General features: G+C 41.6%; 3 protein-coding genes across 3 annotated transcripts; all 3 read left to right on the top strand.

The window, feature by feature from the left end:
• Positions 1-1,063: 1,063 nt before the first annotated feature.
• tekt2 (tektin 2 (testicular)) lies at positions 1,064-9,408 on the top strand (the record flags this gene model as incomplete). The annotated part of the gene is made up of 9 exons (XM_080442573.1): positions 1,064-1,219; positions 5,509-5,634; positions 6,269-6,474; positions 6,562-6,705; positions 7,007-7,121; positions 7,323-7,430; positions 7,794-7,937; positions 8,712-8,791; positions 9,189-9,408. 9 exons carry the CDS (start codon positions 1,064-1,066, stop codon positions 9,406-9,408), a joined length of 1,299 nt encoding a protein of 432 aa, XP_080298699.1.
• A 2,788-nt stretch (positions 9,409-12,196) lies between these two features.
• LOC308095515 (free fatty acid receptor 3) lies at positions 12,197-13,195 on the top strand (the record flags this gene model as incomplete). The annotated part of the gene is made up of 1 exon (XM_080442572.1): positions 12,197-13,195. The coding sequence occupies one exon, from the start codon at positions 12,197-12,199 to the stop codon at positions 13,193-13,195; it is 999 nt and encodes a 332-aa protein (XP_080298698.1).
• A 4,663-nt stretch (positions 13,196-17,858) lies between these two features.
• Positions 17,859-18,920, top strand: LOC308095514 (free fatty acid receptor 3-like; the record flags this gene model as incomplete). Its single annotated transcript, XM_080442571.1, has 1 exon — positions 17,859-18,920. The coding sequence occupies one exon, from the start codon at positions 17,859-17,861 to the stop codon at positions 18,918-18,920; it is 1,062 nt and encodes a 353-aa protein (XP_080298697.1).
• Positions 18,921-21,693: the final 2,773 nt, after the last annotated feature.

Raw genomic sequence — 21,693 nt, 5'->3', positions numbered from 1 at the left:
AAACGGTGAGTTTGGGGCTTCAGAACCTGAATACTCTGGAGAACCGCAGCTGCTAAACTGACCGGGTGAGTAAAACTCTAGAATATAGTCTTAAAATCGAGACAAATAAGTTATTTGAAGAATGGTTCAAATAAGTCAAATATATTGTGAATGAATTGCACAGTGACCTAATTCTGTGAATAACTTCATGGATATTTATGGGATGCTATGTGTTCAGAATAACGCTACGTGCAATACGTTTGACCATCTTTAGCACGTTGAAACCAACTTGCTTTATCTCCAGTATCTCGATAGGTCATTTTGATTGATTGAATACTTTATTAATAGTTTGCAAAAAAAGAAAGTACAGTAGTACGATTATACAAATGGCCGGTGCTAAAAGGATAACACAAAAGCCCTAAGGGTTTGTTTCCATTGTGGTCCGCGTCCGACTCGTGTATTCAATTAATCGAGACTCACTGAGTGAGTATCATAATTGTTCATGGCGTCACAATTGTATATATTCTGTTAACCAGCTGGCTCTGACTGCCTACACCTGTTCATAATTATGTTAACCAGGCCGAAGGCAATGGGGGAGATAAGAAAATGCAAACAATAAAATGTTACAGCTTAACATTAATAAAACATCTAGGGAGGAAAGGCAGTCGTTCCCAAACTTTTTAGCTCAAGACCTCTTTGCTCTATGCGTTTTCAAAAACAAAATTTAAAAAATGGAATTTGTTTTTAATTCATGAAAGACGTTGCATTACTATAAAATGTAATATATATTATTATTATTAATATATAGTTTTCAAATTTACTCGTGACCCATAAAAATGTGTCCGTGACCAACAAATGGGTCCAGTTTCCCACTGTTTGGGAAACTGGTCTAGGGATCTCGGACTTCATGTGGCCTATGACGTCAGTCATCTGACATGGCTTATGACGATTTCCATATTTGGGCAATACAAAGGTGACGTCAGCCCGATCCGACTGCCCTTTCATTTGCACTTTTACAACAACCACCACCCTGCTAAATATGTTATGGTTGTTTGCCTCTGTCCTAATTAAACCCAACAGCAGGATGTCTACTATTCCTGCAAAGCCTGCTTTGCGCCACAATGTGTCAGAATGGTGTGGCAACAACCAGCAGCTCTCTGCCACAGCAGAACATGAGAGGCATGTGTCCAACGAGATCCGTCAAGAAGGGAGGACTCTACGCAATGAAACCTCCAGCAAGGTGGGTTGAGGCTGCAAATGCTGCATTGTGTGAGCAGCAAACCCACTGGATCAGGGGTCTTCAACGCTTTTCAGCCCAAGGACCCCCTATGTGAGAGAGAGATGAAGCAGGGACCCCCACTACATATTGTATAACATTGTGTTGCAGATTACACTTTTTCATAGATTTCATTGATAGCTTCATAGACTTGTTTCATTGGTGTATGTTGGATTCATGTCAATGTGTATTTTCAAACATTTAACCACATAAACTGTCAATACATATTAAACTTGACCTTTCACCCTGTTCTTAGTCTGCTCTTTTTCCCCTCTTTGCCAAAAATAGCAGATCTACAAGCTTGCATGCTATTTTTGGCTAAAGTTCTAGAATAGAGATGCTAGGGTTCAAGTGGTTCATGTAAAATAATTATCCGATCACACAAAGATTTGGCAGCCCCCCTGTAGTAACTCTGAGGACCCCCTAGGGGTCCCGGACCCCCTGTTGAAGACCCCTACAGTAGATAATCCATCATACTTTCACTGTTACAAACATGACAAACATGCAGCAACAGGAAAAATAAAACACCATGTTTTCACCTTCCACACTAGTTCTGTTATATTTTGAAGTATTTTGTGTGTGCCTGTTTTTGACCCCGCCCTCCATTTACACCCTGCTGTACGCAGGGTGTAAAAGCCTAGCTCTGGTCCATAGCGTTAGAGAGGAACTCCAAATGCTACCAGAGCTCTATCCACAAGTTTCCTAGGGCATGGTGGGCATCACTTCCTGTCGATTTGATCAGGTATCAGGTAGTCTCGCGTAGCCAGACAACTATTCCACAATCTCCGAATGCTATATTAGTCCGGAGGATAGAGACGATAATTTAGGTGAATCGTTCACTTTTTCATAAAAGCATGAAACTTGGTACACTTCTACAGTTTGGGGCCCTGAACATTTTCAGATATGGAGCCATCACGAAAACGCCCCCATGTGGCCATTTTACTTTCCGCCATTACCAAATAATGTATTTTGCATCATATCTCCTAAACCAAACATGATAATACAGAATAGGTGATGTCTACACCCATGTTTTGATGGTTAAGGATTACAGTGATACCATAAAACAGAGGTTCTCAAACTGTGGGTTAGGACCCCAAATTGAGTCATAGGAAGGTGGCAGTGGCTACATTAACTGAAACAGATAAAATGTGAATCCTTCCAATGAAGTCTGTTTTTTGTGTTTTTGAAAAGCATAAAACTATTATAATGGTTCTGGCAACAGATATAGGCTATATTATACTGTATTCTTCCATTTACAAATATGTAAATATTTGTATCATTATCACCGCAATGCTGTTGATGTAATGATAATGAATTTATCTGTATAGCGCTTTTCCAAATCAGGCTACAAAGTGCTTTAAAGAGTAAGATAATAAAAAATCTGCATGATGATCGTATCAGATAAAATCAGTATATAAAATGTAATTTAATATAATTTATAAACGCTGAAATTACAATGGAATAACACAGAATTTAATAAATTGTGATCTATAAGTTCACAATGCATCTTGATGTGACCTGTGAGCTTGCAGATCGGCTGTTTTCACTACAATGACAATTTCTTCTTTTTAAACCTGGTGTTTCATCAGGATGGGGAACAATTATTTTAGCACTTAGTGACTGCACCTTTCAACAGAATAGATTAGAACATGATAAACATCTATGTAAGCACACAAAACTAGTATTATTTTAACATGGACTTGGGACACCCAGCTTAAACCTGGGGCCAGTAAGCAAATTGGTGATGACAATGATATGGCTGCCTTGAAAAATAAGGGACCAGTTGTGTCATGCATGCTCTGGGCCCTATCTTTCCTTACCCCTTATCCCTAAATGTATTAGCCATATTTTACCAGTTTGAAAAACATTCACAAAATAGTTCACAAAATAGATCAACTAGCCAATCTACATCGTTGTGAGCTTCTATTTGAACTGCCGGCATTTAAAAATGTTTTTCAAAATAGTAAAAAAGGGGGGAACCTCTAGACCTATATACTGTACCTTACTAACCTCCATACAGTACCTCCACCTCCCACTCACACATCCCTGCTCCTGGGGTACCAATGCACCTCTATCCCCCACCAATCCCTGGGCTCTGTCCGGGGTCAGAGCCTCCCCTCTATGATATACAGTAGCGCACCAGATAATGTATGTTAGCAAGCACATGTAATTTGAAACAAATTATGTCCAAACCTAATTGTACATAATATTAACTTTAATCTCAGAAAATAAGAAAGGATGTTTGAATGTTTGGGAATGTTCCAGGAACATAGCACGCAGTTGAACACAGGGCCCTTGGAGAAAGAGTACCCAACAACCTTTTAAAAAGTTTACTCTATGTGTGTGTTAGAATAGAAAGCCGTGGAACATACAGCAGGACTCTGGGAACATAGGAATGACCCTTCTCAGATATTGTGATTTCCTTTTTTCAACGTCACTGAAAAAGTAAGAGTGGCTTATCATCGGTATTGGCTGAGAATGAGGGTGTCTAGGCCCCTGGATTGCTGAGGTGGAGCAACACCTACCATCATCTCTCAGTACTTAATGCAAGTCTTAGTTACCCAAGTCATGCTACTCATACACTGAGGTTCTTTGGGATCTAACCCAGAACCTTGTGATCCAAAGGCGAGTGCTCTACTAACTGAGCTACCTGGACACAAACAACGTGATTGAATTGACCATTACCTATTCACCTGAACAGTTTATGATGTTGTACATGAGATTATTGTAATCATTGACCATCAAAACATACGTGTAGACATCACCTATTCTTTATTATCATGTTTGGTTCAAGAGTTATGATGCAAAATAAATAATTTGGTTATGGCGGAAAGTAAAATGGCCTCCATGGCCACCAGGGGGCGTTTTTGCGATGGCTCCATATCTGAAAATGTTCAGGGGCCCAAACTGTACAAGTGTACCAAGTTTCATGCTTTTATGAAAAAGTGAACGATTTTCGTCTCTATCCTCCGGACTATATAGAGTCTGGAACTACACTTCCCGAAATCCGAGAGAGGAAGCTGGCACAAAATATATTTTAAAATATCTTTGCATTTTTTTTCCCCATTTCTGCTAAGCAGCAAGCTGTATATACTTATATGATTTTGATTTATATTAGGATAAATTTGCGCGACTGTAAAGACGAAACGGAAGTGGAGGGAGGCTTCACATCCGCTTTATACTTTAAAGGTTTCATGACGTTCAGTTTTACCACACATTAAAAGTCTTTGTCATGGTCCTTCAAACATGTATAGAAAGTTTTAACAAAAAATTCCACTCCATTGATCCATGGCAGGTGTTTTTATCTCACATTTCTAAAGCCTTTTCAACTGCAATGAAAAAAGAAATCTTTTCCTGCGGGTGTCGCTGGTGAGGGATTTTGCCTGTCAGTCATCGCCTCTGCTCCGCCCCCCCCCAAAGGAAAGGATAGGGAGGGGAGGGGCGAGGAGGAGAGTGGGCGGGATTAATCAGCTGTGACCTCACTGCCGAAGGGCCAAGCTCAGATTACTTTTCAGCCTAATTATTCAGAAAACCCCAGACCACAGAAAATCCACTGAATGTTCAAAGTTCAGATTTTTTGGGTGTAATTGAGGTCATAAAACCCCCAAAAAAACATAAAAAATAAAAAAAGTGAAAATGAATGTCATAGAACCTTTAATCATGATCAGAGCTTCCGAGTCCCAGACCGGAAACATTCGAAAATTGTGCCCAACCCAACAGTCTGGCCACGCGAGACTAGGTATCAGGGATCAAATCGACAGGAAGTGATGCCCACCATGCAGTAGGAAACTTGTGGATAGCCTATGTACTGTGTATTCTGTATATTGCAGTTGTTAATTCATTCTCCTTTTATATTCTGTATATCCTTTTTCCTATACTGTATATTTGTTCCTCTGGTTACAACATATAGTTACATACCCATACCTCAGTAACCCATGCAGGGAAAATAAAAATTCCAAATTGTACACAAATAACATTAGGCTACTTTACACACTTGATACACATTTTATACACTCGATACTCTTATCTTGTTTTGTTTTATATTGTTAGCAGTCTGCAGAGCAGAACATTTCCCTGCACATAATTGTATGAGTGAGTGACAAATAAATCGTCTTGAATCTTGACAATCCTACATAGTCCTCATTGCACATACTGTATTTGTACACTAAGTAACTTTTCTCCGCCACATACATCAAAATGTCTATTCCTTCCTTTCTCTTCTTAGTTGTATTCTAACCATCTTTCTCTCGCAGACATTCTGGGATGACAGCGATACCTGTCGCAGGCTGAGTGACAGGATCTGGGATGTTGCTCGCTGGAAGGAGGCTTTGGAATCATGTGCACAGGAAGTAGACAAAGAGATGGAGGCATTGACTCTGGTGAGCCCACATGGCTAAAAGTTTTAAATTTGAACAACTCCTGCACTGTAAAATCCTCCTTGTTAATTGATAAATTTGTAACTGTGAGAGTGTACCCTGTAACAGAGTGGTTCTCAACCTGTGGGTCGGGACCCACATGATTTTTTCCCAGATGACAGTGAAGTTACAATTTAAGGACATTTCTTTTTTATTAAAGATAAAAAAAAACATTACTGCATTGAAAAGTAATCAACAAACAAACAAACTAGGCCTACTGGTCAAACATTTGCCAAATTGTCAAATAATATAAAAAAGAGGCAAACATTGTGAACATAGTTGCGAGGCGTCGTGAGCTTGCAGATCGGCTCTTTATCTGTGGAACCGAGTCAAACAAAATGTAATGCCTCAACTCTTACATTCCAAGTGCTTATGGTGGGGGATCAGAGCCCAGTTGTCTTCCATTATAAAATGTATTAAAGTTATATATATATATTTATTTTAAGTAAACATACATGAACCAAGACAGACAGAGCCTAGACTGAGTTTTGTGTCACAGCCCTGGCTGGCCACATGAAGTCCGAGATCCACATTACAGTTCACATGTGGATCCCAAGATCCCATTTATTTCACAAACTTTGATTATTGTTTATGACAGTCTAAAGAGCAGACGGAGCAGGCGCTGGCTGCCACAGTGATGCCTCTGGAGGTCACCGTGGAATGCTTGACCCTGAGGGAGGGTCGGCGAGGCTACGAGCTGGTCACCGACCCTGTGGCGGAGCAGCTGAAAGCAGAGAAGGGCCTGATCGAGAGAGTGCAGCAAGTTCTCCAGCAGCACATTGACAAGGCCTTTGAGCAGCTGTGGTGAGAGTTTTCTGCCACACAGTAAACTCCTGTCTATTTAACCACTTTCGATGTTGCAGTCCTCCAACTGCGTTTGTTTTCTCCCAGTGTTCTGCAGGAGGCACGTCACCAGCTGACCGCTGATATCCAAAACAAGATGGAGGCCCTGGACATCGACATGACATGCCTCTCACTGACTGTGAAATCAACTCGGATCTCGCTGAAGACCAACCCGACTCGCATATCCTCAGGGTGAGCTGGAATTGGTTTTCAAAGTGGGGACTTAGGTCCCCAGGGGGACACCAGGGGAATAGCCACCAGAGGGGCCAATTGAAAAGATTATTTGAAAATGATATACTTACAAGGGGGAGAACATTTAAATTCTCCATAAATTCAAGGCGCCACAGGGGTGAGTAAGTGATACAAAAAAAAAGTGAAGTATCCCTATAATATAGCACACCCTCACACAATGATGCTATTCACATGGCAGCCATTTTGCCTTCAGACTTCAGAAGAAGAAAATATCAGCCTGTCAAAATTCATTGTATTGCAGTTCCACCACCCCACAGGAGTGGTTGCAGTTCAGCCAGTACAACGTGTCTCTGGCTGAGGAAGCCATGCAGGTTTCACAGCAGATCAGGGAAGACATGAGTCTCACCAGGGCTCAGGTACGTTTGATGACACAATGAGGCAATGCTATTTTCTCAGTAGTTTCCTTCAAGCTGATTGGAATTCCAGCTGGGTGGGCATTTATAAGGACAATTCAGAGAGGATTGTAAGTTAACTTATGGGACCACTACGTCTGACGCACTTGACCTATTTACTCCTGCCTTGAGTGAGGGTGAATTCTCTTTCCTGTTGTTTCTTAGCTGCAGAATGAGCTGGAGACTCAGCGCAGAGCCACAGAGTTTGCCCTCCGCAAGCGTACTCACCACGAAGACCAGGCCCGTGATGAGCTGGATTGGCAATTGAACAAAGTCAGTTATTCATGTCATTTGTTATTTTTAAGCGGTGCAAGCTGCTTCTACAAGTGACTCTGTGTGTATGTAGATATAACTCTACTATATATTCTCTCTCATTGTTGAGCGGAAGTATTTTTCCTCAAGCAGGATGATCTCACCCCTTTTATCCCAAAGAGTTGATTTCATTACAAGACCAGTGCATCAACCTGCTGCATGCATTTGTATAAGAAGCAAAGGATGGTGTTAATTGATTTTGGTATCAGTGTCTCTGTCTGTGTTCCTACTGTTGGTACTAGCACAGTCACTAGTGGTATTGGTAAATGGAATCAGTATTAATATCAGTATTCAGGGTTAGGTGACAATCTTTCTGTGGTCCAGACTCAGGAAGAGATCACAGAGATGGAGAGTGATATCCGTGGTTTGGATGAGGACCTCCAGGTCAAGACGGGTTCACTGAAGCTGGCTCACACCAGACTGGAGAACAGAACGATGAGACCTGGCATGGACCTGTGCAGAGACGAGGTACTGTAACCCCAGTCCCATGCCCACCAAGACCTGCATGATAATGTCATATCATGAGAAACTGAAACAATTCAATGCGTTTCTGCTCCAGCCTTTCTCTCTCTCTCTCTCTGCAGGGTTATATAAAATACAACAGGTGTTTTTCCTTAGATGTTAAGTTTTAATTAGGTAAAATCATCAACCTTAAATATCAAGAGATACATTGAGGTTGAGCCCTCATTTTCAATGTTGACACCATTGTCACCATCAATAAAACGGGCAATTCAAGATCGTGAAACCAGAAATGTGATAAAATTACCAATTAGCTCAACTTCATTAATAATTTTAATTATGGATTGGTTATCATCTTCATTTCACAATCCAAAAATTAAGAGCAAAAGGCACCACAGATGAGGTTTGCTCAGTGTATTGCCACATGACAGATTTTGTTTTGGGTGGAGCGTGTGTAAGGCAAATGTCAGACTAATTACATTTGCCTTTGCCACACACACTGAAGAAGGGACCTGAAACATCTGTTGTGATGAAAGATTGACAAAATCTGTTTAGAATAAGCAATTTATTATTTATTAATTGAGCTTGTTGGTCTTTTTTTGTTTTCATTTTTTTTGTCCCATCAAGTTTTTATTTTATTCTTAATTTGATTTTATTTAGTAAATAAAAACATTAACTAGAATGATCTAAAACCCCAAAATAGATCTACGTGCTCATGAACTGGTGCGTGACACTGGCACACAACTAAGTATAAATCCGGCTTTACTTCCTGTGTTTCTCTAGGTTCAGCATGGGCTGGTTGCCGAAGTAAAGCAGCTGGAAACCACCATCAAGGCACTGAAACAGAAGCTCTCTGAGGCTCAGTGAGTCACAGCATTGGCCTGTCTTTTATCAACTAAAGTGGGAATTCCCTTTTCCTCGGGCATCACCTCTCCACTCGTTGCTCAATCATGCATAAGCAAGCATCTTTTCAGTGCAATCGGTCTATTTGAACCACCTGCACTGTTATCCTTGATGAATTTAATACATAGGACCACAATGGAAACAAGTCTCCAGGACTTTTTTGTGTTATCCTTTTAGCCTTATGTCTTGTTCTACGTGCTGTTTACATTTCTGACTAATAAAGTATTCAGTCTATCAATCATCAATCAATTATCCTCAAGTTTTCATGATGTGACTCGTATCAGTCTCAATGAAAGGCTTGACTCATATGGCTCTAGCAAAAGATTATAATCCCTTCACTTCCCCTTCCCCACATAGGCATTCTCTGCAGAGGTTGGAGCTCCACCATGCTTGCATGTCCCAGGATCTGTCCCGGAAGCAGGAAGCCCTGTCTCTGGAGCAGCGCACCATGAATACCCGCGGCCGCCTCACCTTACCTGCTTTCACTGAACCAGCAGCCCCCGTGGCTCTTGTCCCACTTACTAACTCCAGTGGGAGAAGCAACCTAAAGCTCCTGGCTCTTAATACACTGGCTTAGGACACTATTTAATGCTGTGAGCCATGCCACTGATGCCTCCCTCAACTTCATTGTTGACGCTAACTCTGAAAGATGCAATGACTTTAGCCTTTCCAAACCAGAAGATATCTCATGTTAGGCAGGGCATCAGGCCACCAGACAATCCAATGTCAGTGTGTTTGCCTCTCTCAAGTATTAAATAATACAATCATTCCTCTGCAAAAGTTATTGCTATTATTTTCTCTATTAGAAAAAAAGTATCTTTCTCATCTACAACTTGCAGCTGCAAGGGATTTAACTGGCATTAACAAATGAGAGCATATTTCACAGATTCTTGCAATTAATCTTTTGAAGCTCCGATGGGTTTGGCTCATCTTGGCTGGTTTTATTTGAGCTCTTTTATCCCCTGATATACCGTTTCACTCGCTGAGATCCTCAAAAGCTTTCTGTCTGTTCCTAAATCCAGATGAAGGAACAAAGGGATGGAGCCTTTGTCACCAGGGCCTCTATTACTCTTTGGAATGACTGACTTGAGATCAGATGAGGCAGTTTCTTCTTTTAATTTTCTCTTTTCTGTAGACTGGCTTTTTGTGATTATTTTAATGTTATGTAATTGTATTGTCTTTTTTCCATTGGTTACTTTGTTTTATTATCTCTTATGCTGTTTTGCTGCCTTATTTTTTAGCACAATTATTTTGTTTAGTACTTTGTAAACCCTATTTTAGAAAGGTGCTATAAAGTGTATTATTATTATTTACTTCCTTGTTCATTTTTAAAGGAACAAGGTCACACTAAATTAAAAGAGATAGACCTGTAGCCTAAGTTCTTTTATTGGGGGGGGGATTTATTTTTAGGTCTTTATTTAAAGAACAGTAGACTGACAGGAAATGGGGAGAGACATGCAGCATCCCGACGGACATCCCGGCCGCCGGGATCGGGGCTCGAACCCGCGACACGCTGCTAGGCTGGCATTGCAGCCTAGGGTGCCTGGACCACCATGCCGCGGCCCAGGCCTGTAATCCAAGGACTTACAAAATGGGTCAATAGGTCCACCGTGCCTCCTTCTTGTAACAGGCTGTAAAACGTGCCCTAAAAAAACATCATTGCTTACATATCTATTCATGCATTAGGTTAATACGAATGTGAAAAAGACGACTAATGAGGAATATTGCTATGAGAGTCAGTTCAATAAACCTCAATTCACAAAAAGAGATGTTTCAATTATTTAGTAATAATGAATTATTAATTTAGATTTAGTGATTGAAAACCCTTTTTTCTCCTCCTTTGTTTTTCTTCAGTGGCTGCTCATTGCCATCATTAGTCTGACCATTAGCACTAATGATGCTGTTTTTCCTCCATCTTATTGTTTGATCAGTGGTGACTGTTTGCTGCATGTAACAGGTTAATGTGAAGTGAACTTTGTCTCTTACAGCGCTTCGTTCAGATAAACAAAATACATGGTAAACATGGAGGGCAGGGTTCCCTTGATAGTAAATCTCCCTTAACTGCCTATTTGAGTTGTAATGTCTACACATTTATTTGTTTTTGTCAGTTACTAGATCTTTATAAAGATAAGAGATAGGGAGGCCTGTTTACGATATGTTTTTGTCTTTTTTTATAATAGCATTCCGCAGTGTATCAAAAAACGATAAACCAAAAATAGATGACTAGCACTTTTCACTTCAACATTTCCAACTGTCCATTTCCAACTAATAGATAAAACTGTATTTCAGTCATTTTTATGAAGCATTCATGGTCTGGATATCACTCAAGACCATATCAAATTGTTTAGAAACAATTTATCCTGGTTGAAAATTACATTCTTCAGCTGTCTTTTGAAATGTGGTGCAAATTTGTTTTCATTTAAAGTTTTTGTTTTTACTTTATGAAGTGTCATGTGGTTTGGTGAGTGCATAAAATGCATACAAGCCACAAGCAATTTATGCTCTATTTTCTTCCTCATAATAGCATTTTCTTCACTCTCTCTCTCTCTCTCTCTCTCTCTCTCTCTCTCTCTCTCTCTCTCTCACGCACACGCACACGCACACGCACACGCACAAACCAGCTCTTGCCCATTCGCTATAAAACGAGAAGCACCCTCATGCCACAAATATTTTGTCCTACCTCTACAAGCCTGACCCATCCTCTCCCCATCAACTTGAACGTTTTATGACTTTACTGCCTGACTCTACAGTTTATTTAGAGTGGACCAGCTTTAAGAGAATTGCCACATGCTTCCTGAATAGCTGGATTATTCTGAATCATTTCACTAAAGGCCACTGATGCTCCCTGTCTGTTGCCTCCTATTGCGGGGGCAATTAAGGCTGCCTGGTGCCTCCTAAATGCCATCTACTTCCACATCAGTGGAAATGTTTCGTTATCTGCCGCCTTGTCACAGTGGTGTCCTCCCCCACCCCTTCCTTGTTTCCACAAACATCCATCACAACTTCTGCCCACATTGGCGTAACCTGTGTCAGGGATGTAGCTCTCTGTCTTTACGTTACCAGTTCATCTCAGTCCCTGGTGTATGCATGAAGGAGATATTGTAGGTGCTCGGCTCGGCTATATCTTGTTTACAGCGTCAGAAAAGCGTCCTGTTCTCTTCATTGGAGCTTATATGACCTCTGCGATACACAGTTCGTATAGAGCGGGGAGGAAGGAAGATGAAAAGATGAGTATGAGTGACCATTTCTTCAGATCCACGGTGGTTGAAGTGCTTCTGCACAGAAAGTCTGTGGAAACTCTCTAGTTTGCCTTCAGTTGGATGTATCGCCCGCCTACATGTTGAGCGTTGTCCATTACCCATGAGATGAAGACAACTGTCGACTGCATCGCTCTGTCTGTTTACACCTTCACTTTCATACTGGGCCTTCCTGCCAACATTTTTGTGCTCTTTGTGTATGCACGCAAGGCCCACAAGCGAGGCGCCACCCCTAACGTGGTCTATGCCCTCAATTTGTGCATCGCCAACCTGGCACTGGTTGGCTGGCTACCCGTCAAGGCCTGGGAAACTGTGCTTCAGGAATGGACGCTGCCTGCGCCCCTCTGCCCGATCTACAGCTTCTTCCTGTTCTCCTCACTCTATGGGAGCTGCCTGTTCCTCACTGTTGTGACAGTCGGCCGCTATCTCAGCATCGCCTTTCCAATTACCTACAAGCGATATCGCTGTGCTCGCATTTCCTGCTACATCAGTGCTGGCCTGTGGGCCCTGGTATTCCTCCACCTGGCGATTAGCCTGGTGGCCGAGGGAGGGGCCCACTTCGTCTCCCAAGGAGCCTGCTATGACAACTTCAACACCTCTCAACTGGAAATACTGCTGCCTCTGCGCCTGGAGATGGCCATCATGCTGTTCCTGCTTCCTCTGTTGGTGACGGCCTTCTGCACCCTGCGGTGTGTCACTATTGTGTGGCATTCCTGCTTGCCCGCCTTGGGGAAGAGAAGGGTCCTAACTGTGGCTCTGTCCACACTGGCTGTGTTTGTGGTGTGCTATGCACCTTACAACGCCTCTCATGTGGTGGGAGTTGTGTTGCAGGACAATGTCAAGTGGAGGAGAGCAGCCATGCTGACTATCTCCTGCAACGTATTCTTGGAGCCTGTGGTCATGCTCATGCTGTCTCCAGCATCCTCCCAGGGCATCATGGTAAGATTCTGCGGGCGACAGAGCCGATTCGGCAGGATAGAGGGGCTTCGGCGTCCATGTAACACAAGGGGTGCTCTGGCCAATGTCCAGGGAGTATCCACGTTATCTGAGCGGAGCCACCGTGAAGATAATCTGACCACTGTCAGTCAAGATGTAAGGCAAAAGTGAGGCTGCTGAAGTAAAAGGAAAAATTGTTATGACAAATCCATAAGGAGAGAAGATATGACACACTCCTGGACAGTATGGCAGAAGATGACATTTGATGCATAGTACCAGTAACCATGGTTGTAATAATGGGGGAAATTTGTGGAGAATTTTTCAGAAGACCCAACAGCGGTGTGGACCCTTCTGAGAAATTGGTTTGTTCTGTACTAAGACAGATGGAATGGGGTGGAGAGCTCTGTGTCACATCTAGTCAATTCCTCTCCAGAAATTCTACCAGTGCCTCTGCAATGATATACAGTATGCACGTTCCTGGCAGCTGAACTTGTTTGTTTCATGCTTTTGTCTGTACTATCATTGTGGCAAATAACCAAAATGTTGTCTTTGCTCTTAATCTTCTGTAAAAGAGAGATGATTTTACCGTTTCGACCACAAATCTAATTCTAGGCCGGCAATTGTTACCTCAACAGTTGCTGTGGATAACAATTTACACAACTTACTGGTATTGTTTTGAATGCAGAAATTGAGAGTTGAGTTTGTGAACAAAAAGGTAGCATTTCAAGATATCACTGAACAAACATGAGCCAGCATCAGAAAATAGTGTAAATCCTATATTAGTTGACCGGAGTCCCCCAGGGCTCTACCAGGCCCCTCCTATTTTTGCACTACAGTAACTGTCTTCAGAAAATAGTTGATCTACAAGATGAAAGCTCACAACAACGCATTGCGTTTTTACGTGCTGTGATCTTGTAGATCTGCTATTTTTGCTGAACGTTCACCCCCAGAATAAGTACGCTAGGTTTCATGTGGTTAAAAAGCTAATCCTTGTACTAATAGGCAATTCAGTTTCAAGTTTTTAAGTTTTTAAATATTTTAAATGAAAAAAAGTATTATTTTGAAGATTCTGAAATAAACGTTCTCAGTACGTACCTGTAGGTCAGTATGTGCCATTGTGTTCTTTTATTCTCAATATTTTACATTTGAATTTAATATGAATTTGGGTATCTAGGTCTGTCTAGAACAAAGTCAACGATAAGTAGACACGTCGCAATTCTGGGAAATTGCAAAGTGTGGTTGCGCCGACGCCGGTCGCGGGTCACAGGCGGCCGCCGGGACGTGAGGAATACACCGGGAGGATTACCGTCGGAGGCCGCGCGACGTGCGATTCGAATTCGGTGCCGATCGGATCCCGCGTTCGTGACGCGTGCCGTTTTGATTTGAGGAAATAGGCCCCTCCCACGAAAGAAACAGGCCCCTCCCACAAATGTAGCGGGCCAATGACATCGTCATGTCACTCCTGAGATCACTTGTATTTCATTTTGAGAGAACTGATCCCCCAAAAATCATGTTTTTGCGTCAAGCGGTTACATTTTGCGCATTTGTGGCGCCCCCTATGGATCAAAGTGGAAACTGACATGTGATTCAAATTTGGGATGGACCGGACGTTCTGTTCGTGATTTTTGGCGTTTTTTTCCGCTAACTTGGAGATGTTAGCAGGAGATGTTTATCGCATGGGTCCAGAGATCATCTGTATCGATTTTTGGGAAATTTGGACAAAATATGTGGGAGGAGGAGCTAAAAGTGTGTTTTGAAGAAAATTCAAAATGGCGGAAAATCTATCCTAACGCAAATGGGCGTGGCCTATATGGGGAGTTGCGTCATGACCCAAGGAATCTAGGGGGAAAAAGATTTTATTCTACGACCTATGGTTCAAGAGTTATAGGCCAAAACGTAAAGTGGGCTGTTATAGCGCCACCATGTGGCCGACTGGTGTAATTCATTTTTTAATAATTTGGCAATAAACTATGAACCTCCCCTCCAAGTCTTGTAACTGTAGCCCTTACAGTTTCAGAGAAAAAATACTTGAATGGGAGTTTTTTCATTTTCCCATTAAAGTGGATGGGGAAATTTAATGCACTAATAACTCAATATCAATTAAACTATGTAACCAATCTCTTAGCAAAGTACAAGCAATCTATTCCCGGTGAAGCCGGTCATTATGACATATGGCACAAAATTTGGAAAAATAAACTGTGGGAGAAATAGCGAATAAGAAAAAGGTTTATCTAGAAAGAATATGAAATAAAGTCGGTAGAGTACTATAATAATAGCCTCAGCAAGTACAAACAAGTGGTTATTCTCAATCATAACAATTTAACTTTGTGGTTTTCAAATGGGCAATATGATATACCTTATGGATCATGCAGTAGCAACAGCAAATGAATTGTTATTTATACCACTTTAGTGTCAATTCGTTTTCTAAGCTATTAATTATTATTTTGGTGTTGAGATGTCTTTCCTAAAAAAAAGTTATTTAAACAACATTGCATTGTGTGTTACATTTCATTTGAGTTAATAAAAGCAGAAATAAAATAATAATTCTAAAATTGATATGGATAACCACACTAAAACCGAATGAACTGAACCAAAACAAACCAAACAATATGATATTTCTTAATAATTTCACCCAAAAGGTTTATAACAATATATGACTATTGACATACAAATAACACTGTCTGTCAGTTATGTAACATAAGAGGATTACAATTTGTGTCACATTGTCTTTGACTAAGGCAACATAAAATGGCCTAGGTCACAAGCTTGACATAGGCCATTATACTACTGGGGCGGGAACATGGTCTTTTCAATAAGGAGATACCGGTAGGCGATTTTACCGGAGGTGGCCAGTGTGATGAAAAGCATGATTTAGGCAAAAAGAAAGATTTCCTCCAAAAATTAAGAACTGTAGGCCATTATTTTAAGAAGGTGACGACATGAATTTTATGTACGTATAGATGTGAGTAATATTCAGCTGTTTGCCCAAACCTAGGCATTTACCTATACTGGATGGTTGTATTTACAAATGAAGTTTAGTCATCATTATATTCTGTTGCGAGATTCTACTGTGAACTAAGTCATTCCATCAGCCCTCATGTTCCGTCAGCCCTATATTCTCTCAGTTTAGAATTAGGCTTGGGGTTAGTGTTAGTTTTGAGGGAACATAGGGCTAAGGGGACATAGGTACTCTACCAGTTTAGTCACAGTGGTGGTCATTCTGAGCTAATGGAACGATGCGTGAAGCTAAATGTTTTTATGTATTTTATGTGCACAAAGTGCTCAGCCCAAAAAGGTGGACTAGATCATGGACCATCTGGCTTGCTAATGCAGTCAGAACTAGAAAGGTGTGCTAAGTAGAGCGCAAATCTCTGCCAGAAGGCATGCTAGTATGCTCTGCTTCCCTCCATCTTTCTGTCTGTCTGGGGCATGTGAGGACAATGATCTGGGGTTGTGAATGTAGTGTATGCAAACACATGGGGCAATAAGGGAAGGGTTATGACTAAGGCTTGATGCTGTCAACACTAGGACAAACATGATGTTTCAGTACAGTACAGTACAGTACAGTACAGTACAGTACAGTACAGTACAGTACAGTACAGTACAGTACAGTACAGTACAGTACAGTACAGTACAGTCATTTAGCAGACGCTTTTATCCAAAGCGACTTACAATAAGTGCATTCAACATAGGTAGGCAAGAAAACTACTAATCACCAGAAGCATTCAGAGTAAAAGTAGTACTTTATGATTAGCTAATGACAAATGTCCAGGGTCTAATAGTTGACTTGATTCCAATTTACAGGAGCAAAACAGTGACGTAAAAGGTTTAATTTAAGCTAATTTTCATGCATGACTGCATGAGTTGTTTTTTTCATGTGAGCCCTTAAGAAATTTGCAAAATGAGTCAAATCACTATTACTCTGCTCTCTGGTGGGTACTATAGAGTGATAGAACTCCCATATCATCTCAAATTAGATACCGTATGTGATAAAACATCTGTCTTTACTTCTGTCTGTCAATGTCATACGTTCAAATCCAACTTTGTTGGATACTTCCTGTATCCTACTACTTGTCCTTGAATGTGGCGTTGCTGAGAGATGATGTTTGAATAGCTTGCAGAACAAAGACGGGGGCAGAAGGTTATTAAATTTCCACTATCAGGGCTAGATAGCAGTTATTCAGTATCACATGCAAATTAAGGGGGAGTGTTCTGATTTGATCAAACATGTGCAAACATGTGCTTCCAAAAGACAGTCCATTCTGCCAGTCTTTCAGAAGATCCAATAGGATGACCACATGACAATGGAGCGCCTGGTTTCCAACACTGACTGAGGTAAGCTTGTCATTTTGTATTAGTCTGTAATATAAATTAGTTTAATAATGTCTTTACTCTTACATGAACCTTGATCCGTGAATATGTTTCTTGCATTAGTCTGCTCATCATTACATAATTCAGTAATTCATTCATTTCTGATTTGTAGGCCTAAGTGGATATTTTTTTGCTGAAAACATGGAAGATGTAATCCTGCAAAAAAAAATACCTCTCCCTTAATCCCAGTCCACACCAATGAGTTGCAACTTGCAACCAGTTGCAGCAGTCTGAATTGACCCGTTGCAGGTCACTGAAGTTTTAGGATTCTGTTGCAAGTGGTTGCATTTGCAAGTGGTTGCAGTTGCAAATCATTGGTATTTAGTCACTGATGTGATCTTCAATGTCATGTTCTCCTCTGTGCAGTGCAGCGTTCCATGAAAGTCTTTGCCGGCGCCTGTAGCTGATAAAGACAAGTTCCATGAAAGTCTTGCCGGTGTCTATAAACAACAAAGTAACCACCATGGCATTCTGCAGCCACCTGCTGCTCTCTGGCTACATAGTCACCTTCCTAATGGGGGTTCCCGCCAACATCCTGGCGTTTCACACTTTCTACCTCAAGGTGCGGCGCAAGCCTACCCCCATAGACGTTCTCCTCCTCAACCTCACCATCTCAGACCTCATCTTCCTGGCTTTCCTGCCATTCAAAATGAATGAGGCTGCAGACAACATGACCTGGAGCCTACCCTACTTCCTGTGTCCCATCTCCGGTTTCCTGTTCTACGTCACCATCTACAACAGCACCCTGCTCCTGACGGCTGTGAGTGTGGAGCGCTATCTGGGCGTGGCCTACCCCCTCAGGTACTCCGTGGCCCGCAGGCCACGCTATGCGGTGATGGCCTGCATCTTGTTTTGGGTGGTTTCTACTCTGAATCTCAGCATTGTGTACATTGTTCCATGCTTAGGGTGGATTAAAGGCGCGTCCGATGGTTGTGGCAGCAGTAGCAGTGGTGAAGGCAGTGGTGCCGGTGGTAGTGGTGATGGTGATGGTGATGCCAATGGCAACAACACTCCTACTACCCTTCTCCCCTATCAGCCAACCTGCTACAGTAGGTTCAATAGCGACCAGCTCAGAATCCTGCTCCCAGTCCGTCTAGAGCTCTTCCTGGTTCTTTTCTGTATCCCTTTCCTGGTATGTTGCTTCTGCTATGTCAACTTCATCCTCATTCTGTCCCGACTGCCCAACATCGGCCGGCGGCGGCGGCTTCGTGCCATTGGTCTGGCCCTCGGTACCCTGTTGGTGTTTGCAGTCTGCTTTGGCCCATACAATGTGTCCCATGTTGTGGGGTTTGTCCGTGAGGAGAGTGAGACTTGGAGGGACGTGGCGTTGCTTTCCAGTACCTTCAATGCCTGCCTGGACCCCATTATCTTCTACTTTTCCTCAGCAGCTGTCAGGAGCAGGCTCAATCACTGCTTCAAGAACTTTATAGTTGAACTGCACATCTTGAAGTCTGGACGGGCTCATTGCTGCCTGTGTCTAGGTTCCTCCAAGGCAGACAAGTACAAGGAAACAGGGCGACCTTGAAGGTTTTCAAGGGATGACCCATTTAAGAATTGTTCTGAGAAGGCAGAATTTCTGTGTATCATGTATTAGATATTGTAGTCAATGTGAATTTGGTGAATGTGCATTTTATACATATGCAGTTAGTGTTTACAACTCTGTGGTTAACGTGAGCATTTAATCCATAAATGCAGTTACTGCAATGAAAATCACGGTGGTGTTAGATTGACACAATATGAAATATAAGTGAGACCACCAACATCCAAATAGCATTTGATGATGTGTGGTACATTTTGTGTGATTAAATGAGTAATGCACCCCAAAAATGTCTTATTTGCTATCAATTACACACCCCATGAAGCCTTGAATTCATGGAGTTTTTTTTGTTTTTGTCACATTCCTAAGCCAATAATTTGATGACCGGCAGAGTCTCAAAGAGTCTCCTACTGAGTCTCCTATTGACCGATGACCCGGTCATCAAATTCATTCAGGAATGCGACAAAAACAAAAAAATCTCCTTGAATTCAAGGGGTGTGTAATTGATAGAAAATAAGTATTTTTTGGGGTGAACGACTTATAATATCCCTATCCTATTAAAGTAAATGTGACAAAGGACCCACAAGGAGGATGAAATGAATTTAGGTGGATTTACACATGCTTACAAACAAGGGGGAAATACACTGGAAACACAAACTCATCTAATTCAAGTGTTTTATTGGGATGGGAATAAAGAAATTAAACCAGGAGCTGCTAGGATAGTACAGTATGAGTCAGGTGCACGATATTGCCTGATAAAGCGCTAATTCTAGTGTTACAAGACGTCAGAACTCAGAAGTGCAAACAACATGGAGATTACATACTGTAACTGTGTCATAGTGTACCTACTGACAGTCTTGCTTCCGGTCTTAGGGTCTGCTCACCAAGGTGATAAGGATCCATTTCCTCTCTCCAAAATAATGAGCTCCCGTTGAATGAGCCACACAAAAGCCCAGGCCTTCCTATTCAGGTGGAGTGCATATAAATGTAAATAACGTCAGCTCATAGTGCCTATGCATATTGAACTTGGTACGTATATTGATTCAATGGTATACTTGGTTGATTTGTTATTAGTTTGCTCTATTTATACAATATGATTGAATTCAGGGGCCCCAAAGTCATTATTTAGTAAAAGTCAACAAAACATGTAATGATTGTCCTGGTACAATTTACAATTTAGCAGACACTCTTAATCCAGAGTAATTTAACAGAAAACAAGGACAACAGAAGGTAATACATCAAATGCGTAGAAATAGTAATCTAGGATCATAGGTAAACCAAGAACCTATCATTATCTAACTGTAGAATATCCAAAAAATGTTTAATCTGTACATTGAAACTATACACACTATGGATGCCAGGTCAACAATGACCTGGCATCTGTCTACATAACATGCTCTCTAAAATTACATTTTAGCCGTTGCATAATCCTGCAGGGTCGTGGAGGCTAGGGCAAGTACTATGGCAAGTGCTACAGGCTAAAGTGGAGTCTGAAGAGGTGAGTCTTCAGATTACGGCGGAAGATTGGGAGTCGCCAGTTGCAATGGGGAGTTCATTCCACAGTTTGGAAGCCAGAAGGGAGAAGAGTCTGGGGCGTGTGGAGCGTACTGTAACTGAACCACATACACTGACAGGTTATGTTATGAATAGATGTGTCACTCTGTCAGCATGTGAATAACATGATTGTTCCTTAATAACCATAACTGTTCAGCATGAGTTATCTGCCCCAGTAGAATTAAAACCGGAGCTGCTAGTTTAAGCATTGTCCCAGTGTTGGCTACTGGGCCACTCCACTGGCTTGTTAGCAGTTAATGCCTTGGTCAGGGGTACCTGTGTCCAATATGGCTGTCCTAATAATATGGTTATATAATGAATATGAAATAAAACCTGCTCTATTTTACAGTGTGATAAATTGACTATATGTGGCAGAATTCAAGGTTCGGCCTATGTAAAAATCGAATCGGCTCTAATCATACAATTTGGCACACTAAGCAAACTAATATTCAAGATGATTGTAATTTACAGATAAGGTGTACAGGAGAATTTTCAGTCCGATATTTATGTATGTACTGTGGATTCAAAATACACAAAGATCTGAAGATGCTGTGTGTTAAAATCTTTGTGTCAATGGCAGAAAAACATTAATGAATAGGATTAGTAGAGTTTAAGCGCCCTTGTTGATGGCCTAAGCCCCAGAAGGGGTGATAGGTGTAAGTAAGTAATAGAGGGTTTAAATGGTCTATGAAAAGTCTATGAAAACAAGCATATCATTTGTGATGAGCTGTGACCAGCTCTGTTTGTGCTTGAATATTTTAGACCAACTGACCAACTAGCTGTGTGACTCTAGAGCACCACCATCGGGAAAATTGGCCCCATATTTGGGTCTAACCTCGCGTCACCAGTCTTTCCACCTCGGAGGAAAATTTGGGTCTAGGTTGTTCTGCACATTTTGTGCATTTTTCTACATGGGAAGGCAGCTTTAGTAAGAACGAAACTGATCGCCTAATAATACAAAGGAAAAACGAGGGACTGGCCGGCCCCTAGTAGAGGAAAAACAAGAGCCGGCCTAATACTACTATTACAGCAGAGCTGCCAGCCACATGTAGACACATACGTAAAGCTGTAGTGTATACAGAATAAGGCAGGTTGGTCTAGTTACGCGTCAATTTGCCCCATCTGTGACCTCACCCTTTGCAGACTTAAAAGCTCACAGTGTGTTGCGTTGCAACACGCTGTTAGCTTGTAGATTGTCTATTTTCTT

The sequence above is a fragment of the Gymnoscopelus braueri genome, assembly GCF_963280865.1.
Source record: "Gymnoscopelus braueri genome assembly, chromosome: 11".
Lineage (NCBI taxonomy): Eukaryota > Metazoa > Chordata > Actinopteri > Myctophiformes > Myctophidae > Gymnoscopelus > Gymnoscopelus braueri.
Note: the sequence above shows the minus strand (reverse complement) of the source record. Positions and strands in the feature narration are given on the sequence as shown.